The sequence below is a fragment of the Thamnophis elegans genome, chromosome 14 (genome assembly GCF_009769535.1).
Source record: "Thamnophis elegans isolate rThaEle1 chromosome 14, rThaEle1.pri, whole genome shotgun sequence".
Taxonomy (NCBI): Eukaryota; Metazoa; Chordata; class Lepidosauria; order Squamata; family Colubridae; genus Thamnophis; species Thamnophis elegans.
The window spans coordinates 40778067-40799635 of NC_045554.1; the positions used below are offsets into that span (position 1 = coordinate 40778067).

The window sequence follows — 21569 nt, forward strand, 5'->3', positions numbered from 1 at the left end:
CCCGAAAGCATGAAGCAAACTCTTCGTCCCGACAAAAAACCATTTTATTAATTTACTGTGAATTCTGCTCATTCATATCCAGCAAAATCTTTCAAGGGAGGATTTACAGTCACAGACCTTATCTGGCTTGGAGAGCTGCCAAGCTGATATCTGCAAAACTTGGCAAGGAGTCGCGGAGAGTCATGAACCAATTAAGCGAACTAATTCTCTCCTGCAAACTCCACTCCCCTTTTGCTCTTTTATTTCCTCTGGGAGGGGCCATTCTTCGTCCACCAGTGGCCTTTCTCCCAAGCCAACCCCTGTTCTTTAGCTGTTCCCTTCGTCTGGCAACTCTGCGCATGTGCACACTGGGATAAGGCTCCAGTTGTTAGTCTGCTTCGCTGATGTCTGACTCCGAAGGCAGCTGATAACTGTCACACGGCCCTGGCTCCCTCTCTGCCTCCAACCCAGAGCCCTCATCAGAGCCTTCCCCAGATTCCGGGACTGACCCACATTCCTCCTCAACCTCCTCAGTGTCCGAATCTGCTGCCAGCTCTGCTGGCCACTGGCGGACCACAACAACCAGCGCTCTTAATACAATCATCAATTGCAGTGTCTTTTTAAAAAAGAGCTAGAATGATCATTAAATGCAACAGGAGATAGTTGAGGCCATATCCATTAATAGCAACTTTATTGTTATACTGGCACAAATTAAGGATACAGATTGCATTTCCCCCTAATTTGACAGTACTGAAGGTTATATACTCTATAGACCACCGTCTGATTTGAATTTTCTTACTATTATCTTGATAAATATGCCCTGTGTACTATACTGAACCCTCACTGTATGTCACTTGAGTCCCCATATGCAAAATATAACTTTCTTGGTTTAATTTCTTTCCTTTTTTTAAAAGAATGGTGCTTTATAACTCCAAATACATGCATGAAGATATTTGGGCTGGGGGGAATCTGACAGAACTCTGACAAATATGGGGAAAAAAAAGAGAGAGAAAGTGGAATCTGACAGACAAGAAAATGAAACATTATTTTTTTTTTAAAAAAAAAATAGTCCACAGCCTTAGTAACACTTGCAGATGAAAAGGTGGATTAGAGATTATATGGCTTTTGGGCGGAAATGTGAGGACAGAAGAGCAGGAGAGAAAAAGAAGACAAGGGGGGAGGGGGAGGGGAGAGATGTACAACCATGTGGAATTTTTAGAAGAACGGATTCAGTCATGCTAATTTTCTATTGGTCTGCTAGTCCATACCATGGAAATTCTGACAGGAATACTTAAATCCCAAATGCTTGGAAGCAGCAGCCTGGAACATATTCACACATTCACACGCACGCACGCACGCGAGAAGAAGAGTGAACCGAAAGCCTATTGTTGGCACTCCCAAAAGGCACAAAAGTCTATGATCTCTAATGCAAGAAGAATGATAATGAACAACAAAATGCCATGTGTGTTGTACATGGAAAGACAGAGGACAAGCGCCCACAGAATGGGACCGGGATGGGTGGGTGGGTGGGTGGGTGGGTGAGTGCGGGTGTCTTTTGTTTAAATGACCAGCCCTTCATAAATTGGCCCCTCAGATTCGGGGGATTCCCTCCTCAAACGCAAATGCTCCAGTGTGTTCTGAAAATGTTTGTTGATCTGTTCTGTCTCCTCGGTCGATTCGAGATTAGGAAGGTCTTCCCGGATTTTTTGAATGAGCTGATTCAACACCTGAATTGTCACCTAGGTTTAAAAAAGAGAGAGAGAAGAGTGTCAAACAGACCAAGTTTACACAATGCATGATCTGGTTTGTTGCCAAGGCCACCGTGACGTTGCTGGACAACATCTCCCATCATCCCTCATCCTTTTCCACGCTGACTGAGGCTGCAGGGAGTTGTTGCTGAGCAACAACTGAGAAAGAAGCAAATCATACGGTGGCAACAAAATGTGGGACTGCAACCCTTGAAACTAGAGGTTGGCAGAATTTTTCAGTGCCCCACTCGCCCAATGGCTGATCTCAGATCAGAATTTAGCAATTTAATTGTAGAGAGGAAAGCAGAGAAGATCTCAAGATGGTTGTGAAGATTCAAGAAAACAAGGCACCTGTGGCCATAATGATGCTCCACCACTTTGTAACTTGCTTAATCTCTTTCACATTAGCTAACCTATGCTCTCTTTTTTCTCATTCAACTTCAGTTATGCACTGTACATTGGGCGCACTCCGATGGTAGAAAAGTTGTTGGGAAATGAGATGCTCGGCCTCTCTCCCTGCTATTTCCCAGTGCTCTGCAGAGAAGTAAAGGACCACAAACTAAGTGTAACATGTAGTCTGACCTCTTAAGACAAGGTTGCGCTGCTGTGCAAAACAACTGGGCTTCAGACAAAGAAGGGATTCTCCGAAGGAAGCTCCAAATCTGAATTTAGCCTGTCGAGCACTCTTACATTGTAAGAGATCATTAGAAAATTATAGGTAGTCCTTGACGTATGACCATAATTGAGCCCACAATTTTTGTTGCTAAGTGAGACATTAGTTAAGTGAGTTTTGCCTCATTTTATGACATTTCATGCCGTATTTATTAAATCATTGCAGTTTTTACGTGAATCCCATTGAACTTCTGCTTCTCAAGAAGGTTGCAAAAAGTAATCACATGCCCCCCCCCCTCGGGACAGTGCAACCGTCATAAGTATGAGTCAGTGGCCAAGCACTTGAATTTTGATCACATGACCATGGGGATGCCACAATGGTTGTAAGCATGAAAAATCACAAGTCGCTTTTTTCAATGCTGTTGCAACTTCGTACGATCACTAAATGAATTGTTGTAAGTCGAGGACTACCAGTAATTTTAATTCAAGTCAGAAAGGATTGCCTCCTTTTGTGGTTGGATGGAGAATGGAGAAGAAGGTTCCTTCTTTTTGGTCTCATTAAAGTTCTCATTTTGATGGAAATTTTGGAGAGATCATGAGGGTGATGGGAGCGGGGCAGATTTTGCACCTCCGCACGAAACACAACGGGCTGCTCCTTACCGTCTCGTTCTCTTTTTCGTAAAAGTAGATATATCTGTTTAAAATTTCTATGAAGAGCTGCACTTGCAGGGAGGGATCCATGCATTGGTTGGCTATCTTCAGCGCCTTTTTCAAGCATTCCATGACCCTCTTGCCTCCATGGAGCTGAGAGACAAGACAAGGAAAAAGAGGGGATTAGCACTCCCCACATCAGCACAATTACCCAATGGTTTTCCCCAAATGTAAGCTGCATGACTAACATGTCCATTTAGCCAATTTAGGAAGGATGAATTCACAAAACGCCTAAGAAAATGCAATCCATTTGCACCTCTGATACACCAAGCAGAATCTGGAATCCCTCCAGAACCCTGCCAAGATATGCCAAGGCTGAATTTCTCATTAAACAGTGTTTTCCAAATTTAACAAGATATGTGGACTTTAAATTCCAGAATTCCCCAGCCAGCATTCCCTCCAAAATAGTCCAGACTAGAAAATCAAAACCAAGAATCAAATTCTACCTTGATTGTGATAATACAGGAACATCATGTTTCCAGGCTGAAAGTACTTACCCCCTTCCCCTGCCTTTACTTTCCAAAGAACTAGGGAGGGTCCTTCCTGAGATACTTTTCCCACCTCAATGCCTTATGTGGGCTAAGATAACTCTTATCTGTTGTCTGTTTCCTCCATCTCTCAAGATTATTCTCACAGCCCGTTACAGAAGACCATTTCCTCAAGTCTTGGACTGGCCTTACCTCTTCTCCATTCTTGTCTGTGTTCCGGCCAGACCAGAAAAGATGGGCGCAGGTGCTCACGGCTCGGCACTGATCTGGCTTCTTCAGCAATTTTGAAGCCGCCAGTGCGCACTGAGTTCTCAAAGGTTCATGGTTCTCCTCGCCAAAGCACTTCATCCGCTCAAATGTCCCAATTATCAGCGTGATTGCAGCCAGCTGTGCTTTTGAATCACTGATTTCATCTTCATAGAGAGAAAATGCCTGATTCAGACAAGAAATACGGGCAGAGGAAACAGGAGAGAGAGACAGACAGACAGACAGACAGAGAAACAGAAGAAGTGTTATGCACTGTATTTTTTATTCCTCTGAAAGTTAAAAAAACAAGAATTTCAGCCACTAATAGAAATCATCTCGATTGTTGTAATGGTGGTATTTTTGCTGTTCTCTTGATGGCGATCAGAAATATTTCAAGGAGAAATAAAGGAGGGGAGGGGGCCTCAAGAAAGAAAAAGGTCTTCTGGACCTCACCTGAGACATGAATTCATAGGCCACAGTTTCATGGTTCTCAAAGCCAATTTCTCCAGCGGCTAAAGCTCCCTGGAGGAAGAGACGGAGAGGAAGTTCCGCCAGCTCGGCTTTAATCAAAGCGCTGATGGTCTGGTGAGCAAAAGTGAAGATCTTCTGGCATTTCTTTTCCCATTTGTCATCCTGGGGGAAAGGGAAGAAATCAGAAGTCACCCCAGATAGGAAAGAACAAAATCTGCATTCTTCTATTTAGAATTTCATATCAAACTCTATCTAGATCTGAAAAAACAGGTGTGTGACCATGCAAAACTAAAAATGTCATTTAACAAATAATCTCTTTCTTTTTCCCAATATACAGTTTAAGGTTTTATACTATCCAGTCCAGCCAGATCCAAATACGTATTTGCCAATCCATTTAAGATGGGTGACTTCAATTCCCAGAATTTCCTGCCTGGAGAATTTTGAGAGTTGAAGTCCACATAGTTTGAAGTTGACAAGATTGGCAAACAATGGCTTAGAGCGGTGATGGCTAACCTTTTATGTCACCGTGTGTCGGAAATGGCACACAAAACCATCTCACCTAGACCATGCAGCCTTGCTGGCCTTCGCACGCGCAGCAGCGCCAAAACCCGGAAGAGCAGGGTTCCGGCGCATATGCGCACCAGCACCCGGACCTCTGGTTTCAGGTGCACGCCCGATGAACAGCTGGCCGTTGCGCATGTGCACAATGGAAACCCAGAGGCTTGGGCGCCAGCGCACGCAAGCATGTCGGAATACTGCTCTTCCGATGCTTCCACGCATGTGAAGGCCATCTGACCGACGCACATATGTGCATAGGAAAGTGGAACAAGAGCCAGCAAGGCCACGCATCCTGCACAGGATGCCTCTGTGTGCTGCTTCTGGCCCACGTGGCATAGGTTCATCACCATGGCCTTAGAGATTACTTTCAGCCAATTTATTCCATATTGCGTATTCCAAATTTAGGGGCCTGGACTTAATTTATTCCCTCTCATTGGTCAAAACTTTCTAACAGCCCCAGATTCATAAAATTTGCCATTTCTTTCTTTTCTATTCTGCAATTTCCAACCAATCCCTTTTAGCTTAAGTTGCCATTGAAGCAAAACGTATCACGTGCAGATGCACTCACCACTTTCTCATTCTCCTTATAGCGAAATGCAAGTTGATACGCAGCAAACACCAATGGCGGCAACGTGTAACGGATGCGCTGGTTCCCACCAGCACCGAAGTGCTTCCGCGCGGTATTTAAAATCTAAAATATGCAAAGATTCCCATGTTGATATATGCGCTGAATATCATAACATATCACGAAGGAACAACCTAACTTACAAATTAGAAAACTGTCTTTTAAAGGGGGGAAATTGACTACAAATCACTAGAAAAGGGAGATCAAGTGTCCAGTTTCACACTTTTCGACCTTTTTTTTTGGGGGGGGGGGTATGCACAAACCAACATGGTCTCGAAAGCTGTGAACAGTTACCTGAAATGGGCAGTGAATGAATTAGATGGATGGATTTTGCTGAGTGGGGGGGTCGAGGATAATAAATACCTACCTACCTACCTAGAGTTCCTATATAAAGCTTGGACAAAACAATTCAAGATTTGTAATGTACGCTGTTAGATAAGTTCATCTAGTTAACGCTGGGCCTACAAATTCTGGTTAAAACAAATAATGACTTAGTACCAAAGATGGAAGCAGACCAACAATCGCATATGGTCACTCAATGTACTGAATTTCATTCTGGCTACCTCAAACTTGATTCACTTCGGTGTGCTGGATTCCAACTATCTTAATGGCCAGAGATGAAATAAAAGGAATTCTAGCCCCTTTGGTAACCATTCAGTTATGGAAGGAAGACCCAAATGCCTCGGAAGGCCTCCATACCAGATACTGCTGATTGGGATCGTCTGAATGAAGCAGGTGGATAAACCTGCCTACAAGACCCTGTTCGTCAGCCATGTCTTCAGGGTCTGGATCTTCTGCCGGCTGGTCTGGCTGGTCCTGAATTAGCGTTGAAACCAGATTCATGATGGCATCTACCTACAGAAGGCAAACCACATCCAGGTCAAGGATGGCTCTTAAAGAAAAGGAACTCACGCCGGTATGGCTAGGAACTGCTAGCAGGCCTCCATTTACTCATTCCGTTTCCTGTCATGCCAACTACTCCAGGGACTGCAGCTGCAATGAATTCTGGGCAATAGGCTTGGAAAGGCAATTTTTAGAATTCAGAAGAACTTCCAACCCTATTTCAATGAACTCTGTTTTGAGCTGTTGCTTTACAGCAATTTGTTAGGAGCTGTGGTTAGGATGAGCATTGCAGGCAAACTCTGCCCACAGCCAGAAATTTGATCCTGACAGGGCTCAAGGTTGACTCAGGTTTGCAACCGTTCAAGGTTGGTAAAATGAGGACCCAGAGTGTTGGGGGCAATAGGCGGACATTTGTAAACTGCCCAGAGGGTGCCGTAAAACCCTATGGACCAGTATATAAGTCTAAGTGTTATTGCTATTGCTAATTTGTTTTATTGATGACCGTTTTTCAGCATGCTGTTGCATTCCCTTCTAGCTTCCTTTGAGAACCACAACCATCCCCATCCCTTTTCTCTTAAATCATACAAATGGACTGTCAGGCCTCATAGCAATTTTTTACAGTGGGCCTCAAGCCTGCCACATATTCAAACATATTCTACTGTGGGAAACTGGGAGGGGGGATTGTATGGCGTATGGGAGATATGTAGCCAAAATAACATTCTTTCTCAGAGAGTCAAGGTCGTTTTGCCCCTGCATCTGGACCGACTTGGACGGGAGGAACCTTCCTTCGTGACACTGTCTGATTGGGCCATGTGATGGACATGTGGGTGCTGGGGCAGGGTTTTGAACTTTCAACTGGGTGGGGAAAACCTGGAAGCTTTCAGAATTCGGGTTTTCCCAGATGTGCCAACATGGCTCTTCTAATAAATTGGAATTTGAGGAAACTCTAGCCTCGGACTCTTATTTTATGGAGGATGCTATTTGGAACCCTGAGATGGACGCTCGTTCCTGTGATTGCCCTACCTGGTCTTGGGAGATAATTTCTGTGTTGTAATCCAGCACGTTGCTAAGCACATAGCAACTCATGGTCTTTCTGGACTCATAGTCGAAGTACTCAAACAAAGGATGGAAATGCTTCAGTTTCAGGACAGTGAGGACATTGTTGTAGGTATCAACAGGGATCTTCAAGAGTCTCATCAGCTCCTTGGAAACTGCGCTGCTGGTTGCAATGCTGAAAGGATGAGAGCGGGTGATGCATGAGGGTCTCCAGCTTCTTAATTTACTGTTCTGACCGAGGCTTCCCAAGAGAATGGAGCAAACTCCTTGTCTCAACAAAAACCCTTTTTATTAATTTACTGTAAATTCTGCTCATTCACATCCAGCAAAGTCTTTCAAGGAAAGATTTGCAGTCACAGACCTTATCTGGCTCGGAGAGCTGCCAGGCTGATATCTGCCAAACTTGGCAAGGAGTCTCGGAGAGTCACGAATCAATTAAGTGAACTAATTGTCTCCTGCAAACTCCACTCCCCTTTTGCTCCTCTTTTATTCCCTCTGGGAGGGGCCATTCATCGTCCACCAGTGGCCTTACTCCCAAGTCGACCCCTGTTCTTTAGCTGTTCCCTTCACCTGGCAACTCTGAGCATGTGCACACTGGGAACAGGCTCCAGCTGTTCGTCTGCCCCACTGATGTCTGACTCTGAAGGCAGCTGTTATCTGTCGGATGGCCCTGGCCCCATCTCCAACACAGAGCCCTCATCAGAGCTTTCCCCAGACTCCAGGACTGGCCCACGTTCCTCCCCAACCTCTTCACTGTCTGAATCTGCTGCCAGCTCTGCGGGCCACAACATTTACGGGGAAAATCTTTAGAAAAGTCAGAACTGGCAGAAATCAAATCTCCATCACCCCCAAAGCCAGGCCCCTTCAATTCTGTCATAGACCAGGTAACGGCACTTCATTTGGAGTATCAAACAATGCAGGAATTTGTTTCTCCATCCAAGAGGGGGGTTTTTTTCTGCACAAGGCCAAGAAATTCGCATCAACTTACTGTTCCAGGTTAAGCTTGTTGAAAATCTCCACTGTTGTCTCCAGCACTTTGTCCACATAGTCCACGCGGTCTGGGTAGCACTTCATTGCCAAGTTAATGAGCGAGACTTGTAATGACACTACATCCTCCGAAGGCATATCTTGTCTAGACTGAAAGTTGGATGGTCAACAATGGAAGCGAAAGAAGAGCATTTGGGAATTAGAGGTAACAGGAGGGATATTTCTAATTATGAACATCGCATTTTGCTTTTTATGGCCCACGACCAAACTCAAGTACAGGTGGTCCTTGACTTACGCCCACAATTGAACCCAAAATTTATGTTGCTAAGCGAGACATTTGCCCAGTGAATTTTGCCTCATTTTACAACTTTTCTTATCACAGCGGTTAAGTGAATCATTGCAGTTGTTAAGTTAGTGACAGAGTTGTTAAGCGAATTTGGTTTATTGATCGACTTTTGCTTGTTAGAAAGGTCACAAAAGGGGATCCCAACGGTCATAAATGTGAGGCAGTTGACAAGAGTCTGAATTTTGATCAAATGATCATGGGGATGCTGCAATGGTTGTAAGTGTGAAAAATGGTCATTTTCAGTAATGTTGTAACTTTGAACAATCAATAAAGGATTGTTGTAAGTCGAGGACTACCAGTAGTCACTTATCTTGACCTGAAACAGTCAAAGAAGCACTTAGTTTTAGCTAGACTGGGTTTCTAGGAGATTCACCTTCGCTCTTATTTTACAGTGGGAGTAGATGCTTCCTTTGCATACAAAAGATCTTACGTTCAAACTTTTAACATTTAAAGGCATGACTGGGGAAAAACTCCAGCCTAAAATCCTGAAATTGCCGATCTGCAATGCTCACAGTATTGAGATAAACCAATTTCCAATGGGTCAAGGCTTTAGTGGCATGCTAACTTTGCCAAAGATGATATACTCAATTAAAATTCAAATCCCAGGCAAGTTGAAATCTCTCTACTTCTTGAAAGTCTGTTGATTGCAGAGGCGATGGAAATAATAAGCAGTTTGTGAAGGCAGTTCTGTCAGCATACAAAGTCACAGCTAAGAAATGAATAGCTATGAGCCATTGTGGCGCAGTGGTTAGAGTGCAGGACTGTGGGCTACTTCTGTTGCCTGCCTGCAATTTGGCAGTTCGAATCCCACCAGGCTTCAAGGTTGACGCAGCCTTCCATCCTTCCAAGGTGGGTAAAATGAGGACCCAGATTGTTGGGGGCAAGAGGCTGACTCTGTAAATGGCTTAGAGGGGGCTGTAAAGCGATGCATAAATCTAAGTGCTGTTGCTATTATTATGTGCCTTTCTAACAGATTCTTTAGGCAATGAACACCCTGGTCTTCTTTTAATTTATAACCCAGAATTAGAAAATGCTCCAAGACTTTCACTGCAAATATATGTCCCTGTTAATACCCTGCACTTCTGATTGAAAAAAAATTGAAGCATATTATTACAACCTATACTTCTCCATTTTTTTCTAGAGATTAAGGCAACATGAAAGGGTGTGTGTGTGTCGGCACTCTATGTCAGCCAGGATTTTCTGCTACTTCGCAGGGCCTGTAACAAACAATATTTTTTCTCTTGGATTGCCAGGTGATCAGATTCAAGGACATAACCCAGCAAACACATTTATGATAAGCAACACGAGATAAAGTTCAATCATTTTCCAGTTACCTGTATGACTGTAGCCACCTGCTGGGAGAAAATGTCGAAGAGTTTAATATCCGCTGGGATCCCTGGTCCATCCTCTCGGTGGGCAAAGAGTGCAAGTCTGTAGATAGAACAAGACATATGAGATGCAGCTTGCAAAGTTGTCTAACAGGCAATTATGCTGTCCAAATCAAGATATTTGCAGTCACAGTGTTTGATTTCTCTTGGGAGAAAAATGGGACATGTCCCCAATCTCCTTACCCATCAGATCCACATCCTGCTCTTCTCCCATCATGGAATTCAGGTTGGCATGCATGAAATCCCTCCCCGGCTAAATACATTTCATCCCACACACACCATCACACTCACATCCCTTGACCACAGAATGTGCCCAAGAAGCCAGACAAACATAATAAACTATTATTTGATCCAAATTGGCTTTTATTAACACAATGGCTAATTCCACCTTTCCCTTATGATGCTCCCAAATCTCTTCCAAAAACCGGGAAAGCAATTAGGAAAGGCAAACTAGTAAGGATTGTTTTTTCTGGAAATCACAAACAGATGGAACAGCTTTTCACCAGCAGATGGTTACCACCAGATAAGAATTAAATATGAGCTAGGCGGGAGAGAGGAGGAGGAAGAGGAGGAGGGGGATTCCTAGTCATCGTAAGAGTTGGACAAACATCTAATTCAAGGATTCTGTTTAAAGACAATTTGACTTAATGTCCAAATCAAATCCTTTGCAAATGACACTTTAAATCAAATCATCAAATGCCCTTCGAATTGATAGGACAATTCAGAAAAGATTTTGGACACATTTCTGAAATGATTTCACGGTCCAAACTGATGAAATGAATCACAGCCAATTTGCATAATCAGTCTGCCCACAGTATAAAGTAGCTAAACAAAGGGGGGGGGGATCCTATCAGCACCCACATCTTTCACTATTTAGTGCTGTGAAAAATATGTCAAATGTAACGGTGGGGAGAAGGATTAAAAAAAATGCTTGCTCTACATAATATAACAAGCTTTGAAAACTACCTAAAACTACATTTCAGAGAAATCCTATTTACAGCTCTATACAAACAAAAATGGCACTTTAAGCTCATTCCAGAAAGCTGATTTACATACATCTCTCGTACAGACAGCAAACAACTAGCTTCTACAAATGTTTATTTTAAAATGTACATTTATAAACATACATATACCAAGTATATGCAAATATTGTAGTTTTCTGAACATATGCCGGCATAAATTGCTATTTGGAAGAAAAAAAAAACCAATATCACAAGGAAGGTGGGAGGAAGGAAAATGTTGGCGATACAAAATATTTGTTCACATGTCTCCAAAAATATGATGGGAGACAAGAGCTGTGCCCAAAAATCTATAGGAAAGGACTTAGTTGGCATCCAGTACAAATCAGTGTGAAATCAAGCCTTTGTATTTCACACCAAAGCTCCACATATCTACCTTAATCATGTTACTAGTCCTCATGGTTCACAACCTGCATCCTTGAGAATATCCTTGTCTGTTCATTTTGGGGGCAATTAGCTGCTTCCAATTTCAAATTCTCAAGTTATTCCCCCCCAAATGCCTATTTTGCTTCTTTGCCGTAAGGTAATATGAAGCATACTGAATTTGAAACTGGTCAAAAGTAGTTTGACATTTCTATTTCAAGCATGGGACACCTCGGGATGTAACACTTTTCGAATTTACATTTTGTATTTACTAATTCATCTTTTCCTTCTATGTGGACCTACTAACACTATCACTTCTTCTGTTCAATCTCTATTAATTTTTCCTTCAGTTTTCCTATCCAAACTCACTCTCTCTCTCTCTCTCTCAACATAGATATAGATAGACAGACAGACAGACAGATACATAGAAAGATACATAGATAAGATATTCTAAACCTTCTGGATGAGGGCCTAAGAGTCCCCCTCTCCTTTGCTCCAGCACAGTGTTTATAATGTTTGCTTCATTACGTACCTGTCAATTAATGCAATTATAATATTTTTGACATTCACATTTTGGTGTAATTCCGCACACGCTCGAAGGAAAGGATTCAAAGTCTGGAGGTGAAATTCATCTGGGAAAACCTAAGACACGGGAGGACATGATGGAGAAATAGATCAATTATTATTCTAGGTTGTTTAGTAAACAGACCTTTGATCATTGTGCTAAAGCATGATAGAATATTTGCTCCATTTCAACTTACTAACTTGTATAAACTCAGCCAATTTCTGCTTATTTGTTATTTATATAGTCCCCCAGCTGTCAAGATTGCAGGAAGGTTAAAATAATAAAAACTAAAGCTAAAACAACAGATTCCCTGTCTCTAAAACCAAATAACCAACTGACATAAAATATGGTCATCGTAACATTTAAATAAACAACATAAAAAAACCATACACCATGTTATTGAACACGATCCATACACAAAGGTTTTTGGAAGCTCATTTAGATCTAAAAAAAAAAAAAAGCCAAACACATCCATTCTTGTACTGATTCTGCTAGCTCAAGAACGGCACTGTGGCCTTCTCATGATTGGCTTTCTTTTCCAGCCTATCAGATCCTCCGTACCGACCTGCCAATTAACCTTCCCTTAAGCCATGTTACCTGTATGATGCATTCCATTAGGTATTCTTGAGCTAGCGCATCCCTGCAGTTAACTACTTGTTCCAATATGCCAGGTAAGACAATCTGGAAAACAGAGGGGGGGAAAATGAGACTTACAACCACAAATGAGCCTAAAATTTCTGTTGCTAAATGAGACGCTTGTTAAGTGAGTTTTGCCCCATTTTATGATCTTTCTTGCTACAGTTGTTAAGATGAATCACTGCAGTTGATTAGTTAGTAACCTGGTTTTAAGTGAATCTGGCTTCTCCATTGATGCAGCTTTTCTGAAGGTCTCAAAAGGTCATCACAATAACCTTGGGACACAGCAAGGGTCGTAAGTATGAACCACTTGCCAAGCATCTGAATCTTGGTCACATGATCATAGGGATGCTACAAAGGTCATAAGTGTGAAAAATGGACACAAGTCACCTTTTTCAGTGCTGTTGTAACTTTGAACGGTCACTAAATGAATCTGTCAACCCTGAAGCTGGCCTGACTGAGGCAATTTTGAGATTTCAGAGCTGACACAGCAGGGAAGAGGGATAGGGAGGGGGAAATAGAGAGTTGGGAGGTTGTAGCCAAAACAAAATATTTTCTCGTGGGAACCAAGGACATTCCTGCAGGTGCTCAGGAGGAGGGAACTGGAGTCATCTAGCAACTGGATAGCCTCCTGATTGGACCATGTGACTGTTTTGAGAAAGTGATTTTTTTCCCCCTTTTAATTAATGAAAACCATGGGAAATATTCAGAGCCGACTTTCACCAGCTTGTGCCAATATGACATATCCAATAAACCTATTCTTTGAGGAATTTGCCTGCCTAAGAGTTTTGTTTGCTATGGGTATGTTACTTGGAACCCTGACAGCTCTGTTTAAGTTAAGGACTGTTTGTTATCTGCATTCTTGCTACAGTCATTCATCATGTAATACAAACTCTGGAATTTCTTCCTCACCTAAACATGCCTTTTTCTAGAGAAGTGATAAGCTAAACTAATTCAGATGCAATTATTGAGTAATTAATTGAGCAATTAAACTAACTGAGGTGCAGTAAAGTAAGATGCACTAATTGAGAAGAGAGGGGTTAATTTCACCTGTTTGTATCTCTCTACGTTGACACCTTCCAGCTGGCTGAGCCGGACCAAGTTGGTTCCCACCAGGATCCTCAGCTCCTGCCTCTCACGCTCCCTCTTCTCCCGATCTCGACTGTGTCCTTGGTGCTGCATTCGCACCCAGAGCTTATTCATCTCAGCAAAGTTCAACAGCACAAAGTCCATGGAGTCACTGATGTCCCCAGTGGTTTCTTCGCTGTGGGCCAACAAAGGGAGTCATGTCAAGAATACGCATTTCCAGGAAGTGGATGGGATGTCTTTGAACCAAGGGACAGCATGCATTTGCGACCGTAGAGAGAAAGGATCATGAAAATAATTCTCTTTGGGGAATAGGATTTGAACCTCAGATTTTATATCGTCTCGGAATTAATCCAGCCCGACACCAATTCTGCATTAGGAAAAAAAGTATGTAATGTTTTTTTTTCAGGCTGAAGGGCTCTTTGTCCTTTCCATGGAAACAAAACTGCAACCTGAGCTGAGCCACCGCAACTTTTTCACAATTGCGAAGTTATAGTTAGCTGCACTTCAATCAGTTATGAAAGTTAAAATACATTCCCATCATCTCAGGTTGCTTAAATTCTGAAAAGCACTGGTCACCTAGTTCACTCTTTTTTATTTTATTTTAATGTTCATATTAATCCTACTCACAACTCGACACATTTATAATCTACTCGTAATTACATCCATTTAGGTTCTTAGAACTATTGTTTTCTTCCAACTGGTTTCACATTTTCCCAACACTCAAAAGATTTCCAGAAAGCCCCGTTTCAAATTCAAAACAGGGCGTTTCAAGTTCAAGAGGGTTTGGATTTGAAATATCTTGTAATGTTCAAATTCCAAAGCCATCCCTCTTGAAGGCACAGAGCCTCTAACTCTTCAGCAAGTGACTTTGTTCCAGGCCTTCAAACTGAGCCACTAGTTTGCCCTATCCGTCCACCCCTCATTAGAGACATGTTTCTCACAGATGAAAGCATTAACACATATTCAATCTTTCAAAGCTCTTACTCTATCTGCTCTCCATCATCAGGCAAAATGTTCCGGGTGCATTGAAGAAGATAGTTGCGAAGGAACAGGCCTCTTAAAGGATGCTGGACCCCACGACACATTTCCACCAAGTCTTTTAAGATGTCCTTCCGAGATTGAGGGAAAGACTTCACGTAGACCACCCCAACAGTTATTAGTAAATAGCTGAGAAATAAGGGAGACAGTATTACGAGACTCACTTCCCACAAGTGGGCTAGTGTAAAAACAGGCTGCTAATTTCCATTCCAACACTCCGTTCGATTAAGGGTTTTCTTATTTGCTTATTTATTTTATTAATAGTATTGTCATCTCACCACCATTCAGGGAAGGCTCTTGGCAGTTTACATAAAGAATACAGTTAAAGTATACAGAAATCAATCGAAAAACCCAACAGTCCTGAGCTGGACAATATTAAAGAAAAGCAGAATATCTAAGAGCCGAGGTGGCGCAGTGGTTAAATGCAGCACTGCAGGCTACTGCTAGATCAGCAGTTCAGCGGTTCAAATCTCACCGGCTCAGGGTTGACTCAGCCTTCCATCCTTCCGAGGTGGGTAAAATGAGGACCCAGATTGTTGGGGGCAATATGCTGACTCTCTGTAAACCGCTTAGAGAGGGCTGAAAGCCCTATGAAGCGGTATATAAGTCTACTGCTATTGCTATTGCTATCATAAAAGCAGAAAATTAAAACAGATGGCAATATCAAAGCAAGGAAAAACTTCACAAAACAACTAAGATTTTAAAAGTTGTTGAAAAAATTGTGGAGATCAGTCTCATCTCCAAAGGGAGGTTTATTTCACAACTTTGGCTCATTTCTTTAACTCCTGTCTCCATGTTTTCCCCTTTTGAAGCAATAGCCACCTAGAATTTGCTAAGAAGAAAGCATGTGTGTATTAAATATATTAATAAAATACCTATTTTCCTATTTTTTTTTCCAATTTCATTTTTTATTCATATTGCCATCACTGCTACAAAGAAGCAGTTCTGTTACAGCAAAAGTCCATCATAACCCTAACCCTTTTAAAACTGACTGAAGGACTGAACAGTCATTTAAATTTTCTCTTCTCTTCAAGGATTACAAGGCAGCACACAGGTAATCCTTGATTTAGGACCACAGTGCAGTCTGCTCATCATAGTCATAAGTTGCGATGGCTGTAAAATGGATCACCCACGTGACCAACCTGATTTCACAACCATTTTTGCGAAGGTTGATCAGCAAAAAAAAAAAAAAAAGTTCACTGTGGGCTTGTTTTGCAAAACTGTTGTTAAATGTGGTCACGTAGCTGTAAGACACTGCAATTGGCTGTAAAGGTGGGGGTGGGGTGTCTTAACTTTGGAACTGGCTTGTAAGTACTCCTGGGGAAGTCCATTACTACTCTGCGCAGTTAAGTGACCAGTCATAAGTCAAGGACTACCTATAATATCTTGTGGGTTAATGCCAATAGGCAGAAGTGGACAGAAATCCATGTTTGGAAGCATTTTGTTCAATTCAATAAAGCACACACACACACACACAAACCCAGAGCCAACCATCAGAACTGAATGTCTGACCAGGAGATTCTTAATGGACTTACAGCCGTGGGATGATGTTTCCAGCGTACTGAACCAGCTCATACAGATCAGCCACCTTCCTTCCCTTAGCAAACTCATCCGTCAAGTACACCTCCAGGTAGTGGAGCTCATCAGAGATGGCCATATCTTTTCCTTGCAATTAAGGATCACAGATTAACGCAACACAACTTTGATCATTGTTTGTTCAATACCAAGGAAAAAACCCATCGCTTAGAACCTAAAGGAGGAGATGTGAAGGAAACAATGGAGCTAATGCCCAACCTAATTAAAGAACACAAGAATCAGGTTGGACAAGGCTGGAGTTTGGATCAGAAGCAGCGGCTGCAAATGGAGAAACATGAGCAAGTCACAGATCAAAAAGAAAAAAAAAAGGTTGCTGGTCTTGACATATGCGTGAAGCTCCCATCGCAACTTTCCCACAACCAGAGAGACATCCACAGACACTAAGAAGCATTATCAACTAAGTGAGCCCCAGACCCAATTAAAGAGGATACACAATTCATAATAACTCTTTGGAGACAACATTGAAGTCCTCAGCTCACCAAGCATGTTCGAGGCATGTTTCAGGGCGTCCATTAGCTTGTTTTTGTCCTATCAAAACGATAACAACAATATGCGATTTTCTGACGTGAAATATGCATATTCTCTTTATCAATTAGAAATTTATTTTCCAAACAAATCACAGAGACCAGGATTATAGCCCTTTTAAGGAGCAACTGAAAAAAGATATTCAGATTATTATTATTACTAGACTTCTTGAAATATTCAAGCCGTTAAAACAAAGCTGGAAATATGTTTGTAAATTTATAAAATTTCTATCCCAAATTTGGGGGAATTGAGAGTTTGGATTGTTGCTATAGCCAATTTTTTTTTAACTTAAAACATAAACATTATTGAACATTTTACATTTAAAAGGTTTTGGAAACAAGTTTTTAAGTAATAAATAATTGTACAACTGGCATATTTATGAATTATAGAGAGCAGCTCAATGGATGTTTGCTGAGAAGAAAAAAACTTCATTCAAAGTGGCTTATGCTCAAATACACACAAGACTACAAAACTATGAACAGGTTGCTGCTTTACCCGATTGACAGAGTTAATCATTGTGAGGGGAAAGAAAAGAAGAAATAAAGCCACCAGTTCTTACCAAGCAGCGCTTCATTTGGAAAGACTGCACCTTAACAGCCTGTATGGCCTCATCCAGAAGCTTCTCTTGCTCATCTTGCGGAGACTGCTGGCTAGTAGTTGGCTGGAAAACAAGGAGAGGAATGTTTTCTGATAAGACTATCAGGGCCAGCCTGTGCAAAAGGCGCCAAGGAGTCATGCAGCCCACACCATATTCCTCCTCACCAGTTGTATTAAAAACACAAGTGAGCAACTTGTTCTGTCAGGGACACAATTGAGGCGGAGATACATAAAATATAGTGAACGTGAAAAGGACTTGAGTTTTCCATGCTTTTCTCTCTCTCTGGTTTAGAAGAAATATTAAAATGATTCTTTTGTTTTAATGTTGGTTTAAAGTTGCTGTGACTTATTAATTTTGTATATCTATTACTGGATCATTAAACAGGCTTATATATCAGTTCTTCTATTAAAAATCCTAAATTTCTTCCCAATGGTACTGCTTAAAATGTTATGGTCAAAAACCAAAAATATAGAAGCAAAAAATACAAGCTGCTGCTTTGATGTTTTTAAAATCTTTATTCTGGTTGTATGCCAGTCAGAGCAGCTTTGGAGAAGAACAATATGTAAATACCAATATGAACAAAAAAACAACAAATGATTATTCTGTGTTGGAGGAGACTTCTGGGAATTATCAGGGACAGCCAAGAAAACAAACAAATGAATCAACTAGATCAAGTCAGCATTTTCACTCAAGCACAAATGGCCAGGCTCAAATTATCCTACTTTGGACGCATATTATGTGAAGACCTCGCTTTTTGGAGAAGGCTGTAATGCTGGGAAACTAAAAGGATGACTAGCAGCCAAGTGGATGGACCCAGTTAGAGCAATGATGGGTGCACCACTGGAAGATCAGGTTAGAGGCAATTCATCATGGGGAATATTGATTTATATAATTAAGAGCTGACACCAGCTTGAAGGCACACCAATCAATTTTTATTCTAAAACATAGGTCAGGAAGTGCTATGGTCTTCACACTGATGACCACTGCAACATCCCCGTGACCATGTGGTCAAAATTTGGGCACTTGACAACCAGCATACATTTACAACTGCAGCATGCGGGGGACATGTTATCAACATTTGTGATCTTCCCAGCCCACTTCCAACAAGCAAAGTCAATGGAGGAAACTGGATATGCTTAACAATTGCAGGACTCATTTAACAATTGCAGTGATCCGCTTAATAACCATGGCTAAAAAAGGTCATACATTCAGGGGCAATTGACTTGCTTAACAACAGAAATTCTGTCCCCAACTGTGGCTGTAACTTGAGGACCCCCAACATGTGCAAGCTAAAAAAATAATGTAACTATTGATTAAATGTGGATAGAGTCCAATGCTTGTCAGCTCTCAATGACTATATTGTCTAAGGAAAGATTCCTCAAAGTGGTCAACATAACCCTTCAAGGGTCAATAGCACTATCCATTATTGTTATTATTATTGGTAGCATTGTTAAAGTAGTATGTATTAAATTTTCATATAAAATGTTTGAATAGGGGGGGGTTGAAGAAGTCAGTGAGCTGTCAAGAGTTGGGAGGGGGGCATCTTTACAGGTAGTCCTCAACTTAGTTCATTTAGTGACCACTCAAAGTTGCAACAGCCCTGAAAAAAAGAAACTTGGGACCATTATTCCCATTTTTGACCGTTGCAGCATCCTCCATTGTTGGCTGATCAAAATTCAGACATTTGGCGACTCATATTTATGATGGTTGCAGTGTCTCAGGCTCACATTATCCCCTTTTGTGACCTTCAAACAAGCAACATCAATGGGGAAGTCAGATTCACTGAACAACCGTTTCACTAACTTAACCATGGCAGCGATTCACTTAACTATCATGGGAAGTTAAGGAAGGTTGCAAAATGGAGCAAAACTCCCTTAACCAATGTTACACTTAACGACAGAAACATTGGGTTCACTTGTGGTCGTATCCATACCAGGTAGTCCTCACCTTACAGCAGTTCATTTAGTGACCGTTTCAAGTGACAATGGAACTGAAAAAAAGTGACTTATGACCATTTTTCAGAATTACAACCTTGGCAGTATCCCTATCATCACGCGATCAAAAATCAGAAAGCTTAGCAACAGGTTCCTATTTATGACCATTGCAGTGTCCCGGGGGTGGTGGTGATCACGTGATCCGTTTTTTGGGTGACCTTCCGACCAGTGAAGTCGATGGGGAAACCGATTTCACTGGGTTAGTGATTTATCCCCTGCGGTGATTCCCTTAACAACTGTGGCAAGGAAAATGGGGCAAAACTCTCTTGACCAACGTCTCGCTGAGCGACAGAAATGTTACATCTTAACTTGGCCAAGCTAAGGGATCGTATCCTAATTGGTTTATCGTGTTGCAAGGTTGCCAACAAAAGTGCATCTAGTCAGGGCGATGGTTTTCCCAGTGGCAATGGATGGCTGTGAAGGTTGGATCATGAGAAAGGCTAAGCGCCAAAGAATGGAGGCCTTTGAACTCTGGTGCTGGAGAAGACTCCTGCGAGTCCCTTGGACTGCAAGGCCACCCAACCGGTCAGTCTTAGAGGAGATCAACCCTGACTGTTCTTTAGAAGGCCAGATCCTGAAGAGGAAACTCAGAGACTTTGGCCACCTAATGAGAAGGAAGAACTCACTGGAGAAGAGCCTCATGCTGGGAATGATGGAGGGCAAAAGAAGAAGGACTGCAAGGCCATCCAACTGGTCAGTCCTAGTGGAGACCCACCCGGACTGCTCTTTAGAAGGCCAGATCCTGAAGATGAAACTCAAATCCTTTGGCCACCTAATGAGCAGGAAGGATCCCTGGAGAAGAGCCTTAATGCTGGGAACGATGGAGGGCAAAAAAAGAAGGGGATGTCAGAGAATGAGGTGACTGGATGGAGTCACCGAAGCAGTCGGCGTGAGCTTAAATGGACTCCAGAGGATGGTAGAAGACAGGAAGGCCTGGAGGAACGTTGTCCATGGGGTCGCGATGGGTCGGACATGACTTCACAACTAACAACATCATCACAGCTTGGAGGAACATTGTCCATGGGGTCACGATGGGTTGGACACGACTTCACAGCTAACAACATAATCACAACCCCTTAGATCAGCCTTTCATTCAGGGAGATAAAAGGTTTTCTTGCAACAGCCTCCCATTGACCTCCGTTGTGGTCGTAAGTCGAGGACTACTCGCCTCTTTGCCCCCCCCACAACATATCCTGCAAACAACACATAGAAACTTCTAAAAAGGACCCCCCCCCTCAACGGCCTTTGCCCCCACCCGCCTCAGACGGGGCCCAGCCAGGCCCCACCACCCATTGGCATTCCTCCCCGCCGCACACATCCCGTTCTTCCCCGTATTACACGCGTGTAGGGCTTCTCACGTGCGCGTGACTCGGCTTTCCCTGTCAGGAAATCCCTGCTCCTGCCCTTGCCGACCCTGCCGGCTGGGGATGATGGGAGCCATGGTCTATAGGGAGACCGGGAGGGAGTGGAATGGCCTCCTGTGCGGCGGCGTTGGCGTTAAGGGAGCCGTTCCTGAGGAGAAATTCTCTCTCTCTTCTTTTTCTTCCCCCTCATGAGGCAAAGGAGCCGCACCGGGCAGGCCCGTCAGCCTTCCCCGCTCGGGAGCCGTGATGCCCGGACGCCCCCATCCTATCCCGGGGTTTTTTTTCTGACAACCCCCCCCCCCTCTCAGAGGCCGTACCACCGGTCGCCCCCTTCCTCCCTCCACTCACCATGGTGGCACCTCCTTCGCCCGGCCGCACCGCCCGCACGCCCTGCACCTCGGTTTCCCCCCCCTCCTCCCTTAGTGTCATGTGATCGCCCGCTGCGCCCGCCCGCTCTTCCCTCCTAGGCGCGCCTTCGCCCGCCACTCTTTCCCTTCGCCTTCCCCATTGGCTCGGCTGACAGCGGAACGGCTGAGGTGTAGGGCGCCACGGACCAATCGGAAGCCAAGCCCTGCTTCCTTTTTTTTTTTTTTTTTTTCCCCCTTCGGACTTCGAGTCCTCTCCACCCCCGCCCTTCCTTTTTAGCGCGTCATAGAAAAGGAAGGTGGGCGGGGCTGAGAACGTCGGGGGAGGAGGAAGAACGACGTTGGAGAAAGGGGCGTGG

General features: G+C 43.0%; 1 protein-coding gene across 1 annotated transcript; it reads right to left on the reverse strand.

Annotated features, from left to right (window-relative positions):
• Positions 1-642: 642 nt before the first annotated feature.
• Positions 643-21270, reverse strand: VPS35 (VPS35 retromer complex component). Its single transcript, XM_032230801.1, has 17 exons — positions 21194-21270; positions 17449-17550; positions 16796-16892; positions 16304-16427; positions 14715-14897; positions 13692-13905; positions 12603-12686; positions 11973-12082; positions 10005-10101; positions 8326-8474; positions 7305-7512; positions 6138-6293; positions 5382-5504; positions 4238-4417; positions 3731-3970; positions 3000-3143; positions 643-1718 (listed from the first exon to the last, which is right to left on the reverse strand). The coding sequence occupies exons 1-17, from the start codon at positions 21194-21196 to the stop codon at positions 1539-1541; spliced, it is 2394 nt and encodes a 797-aa protein (XP_032086692.1). The 5' UTR covers positions 21197-21270; the 3' UTR covers positions 643-1538.
• Positions 21271-21569: the final 299 nt, after the last annotated feature.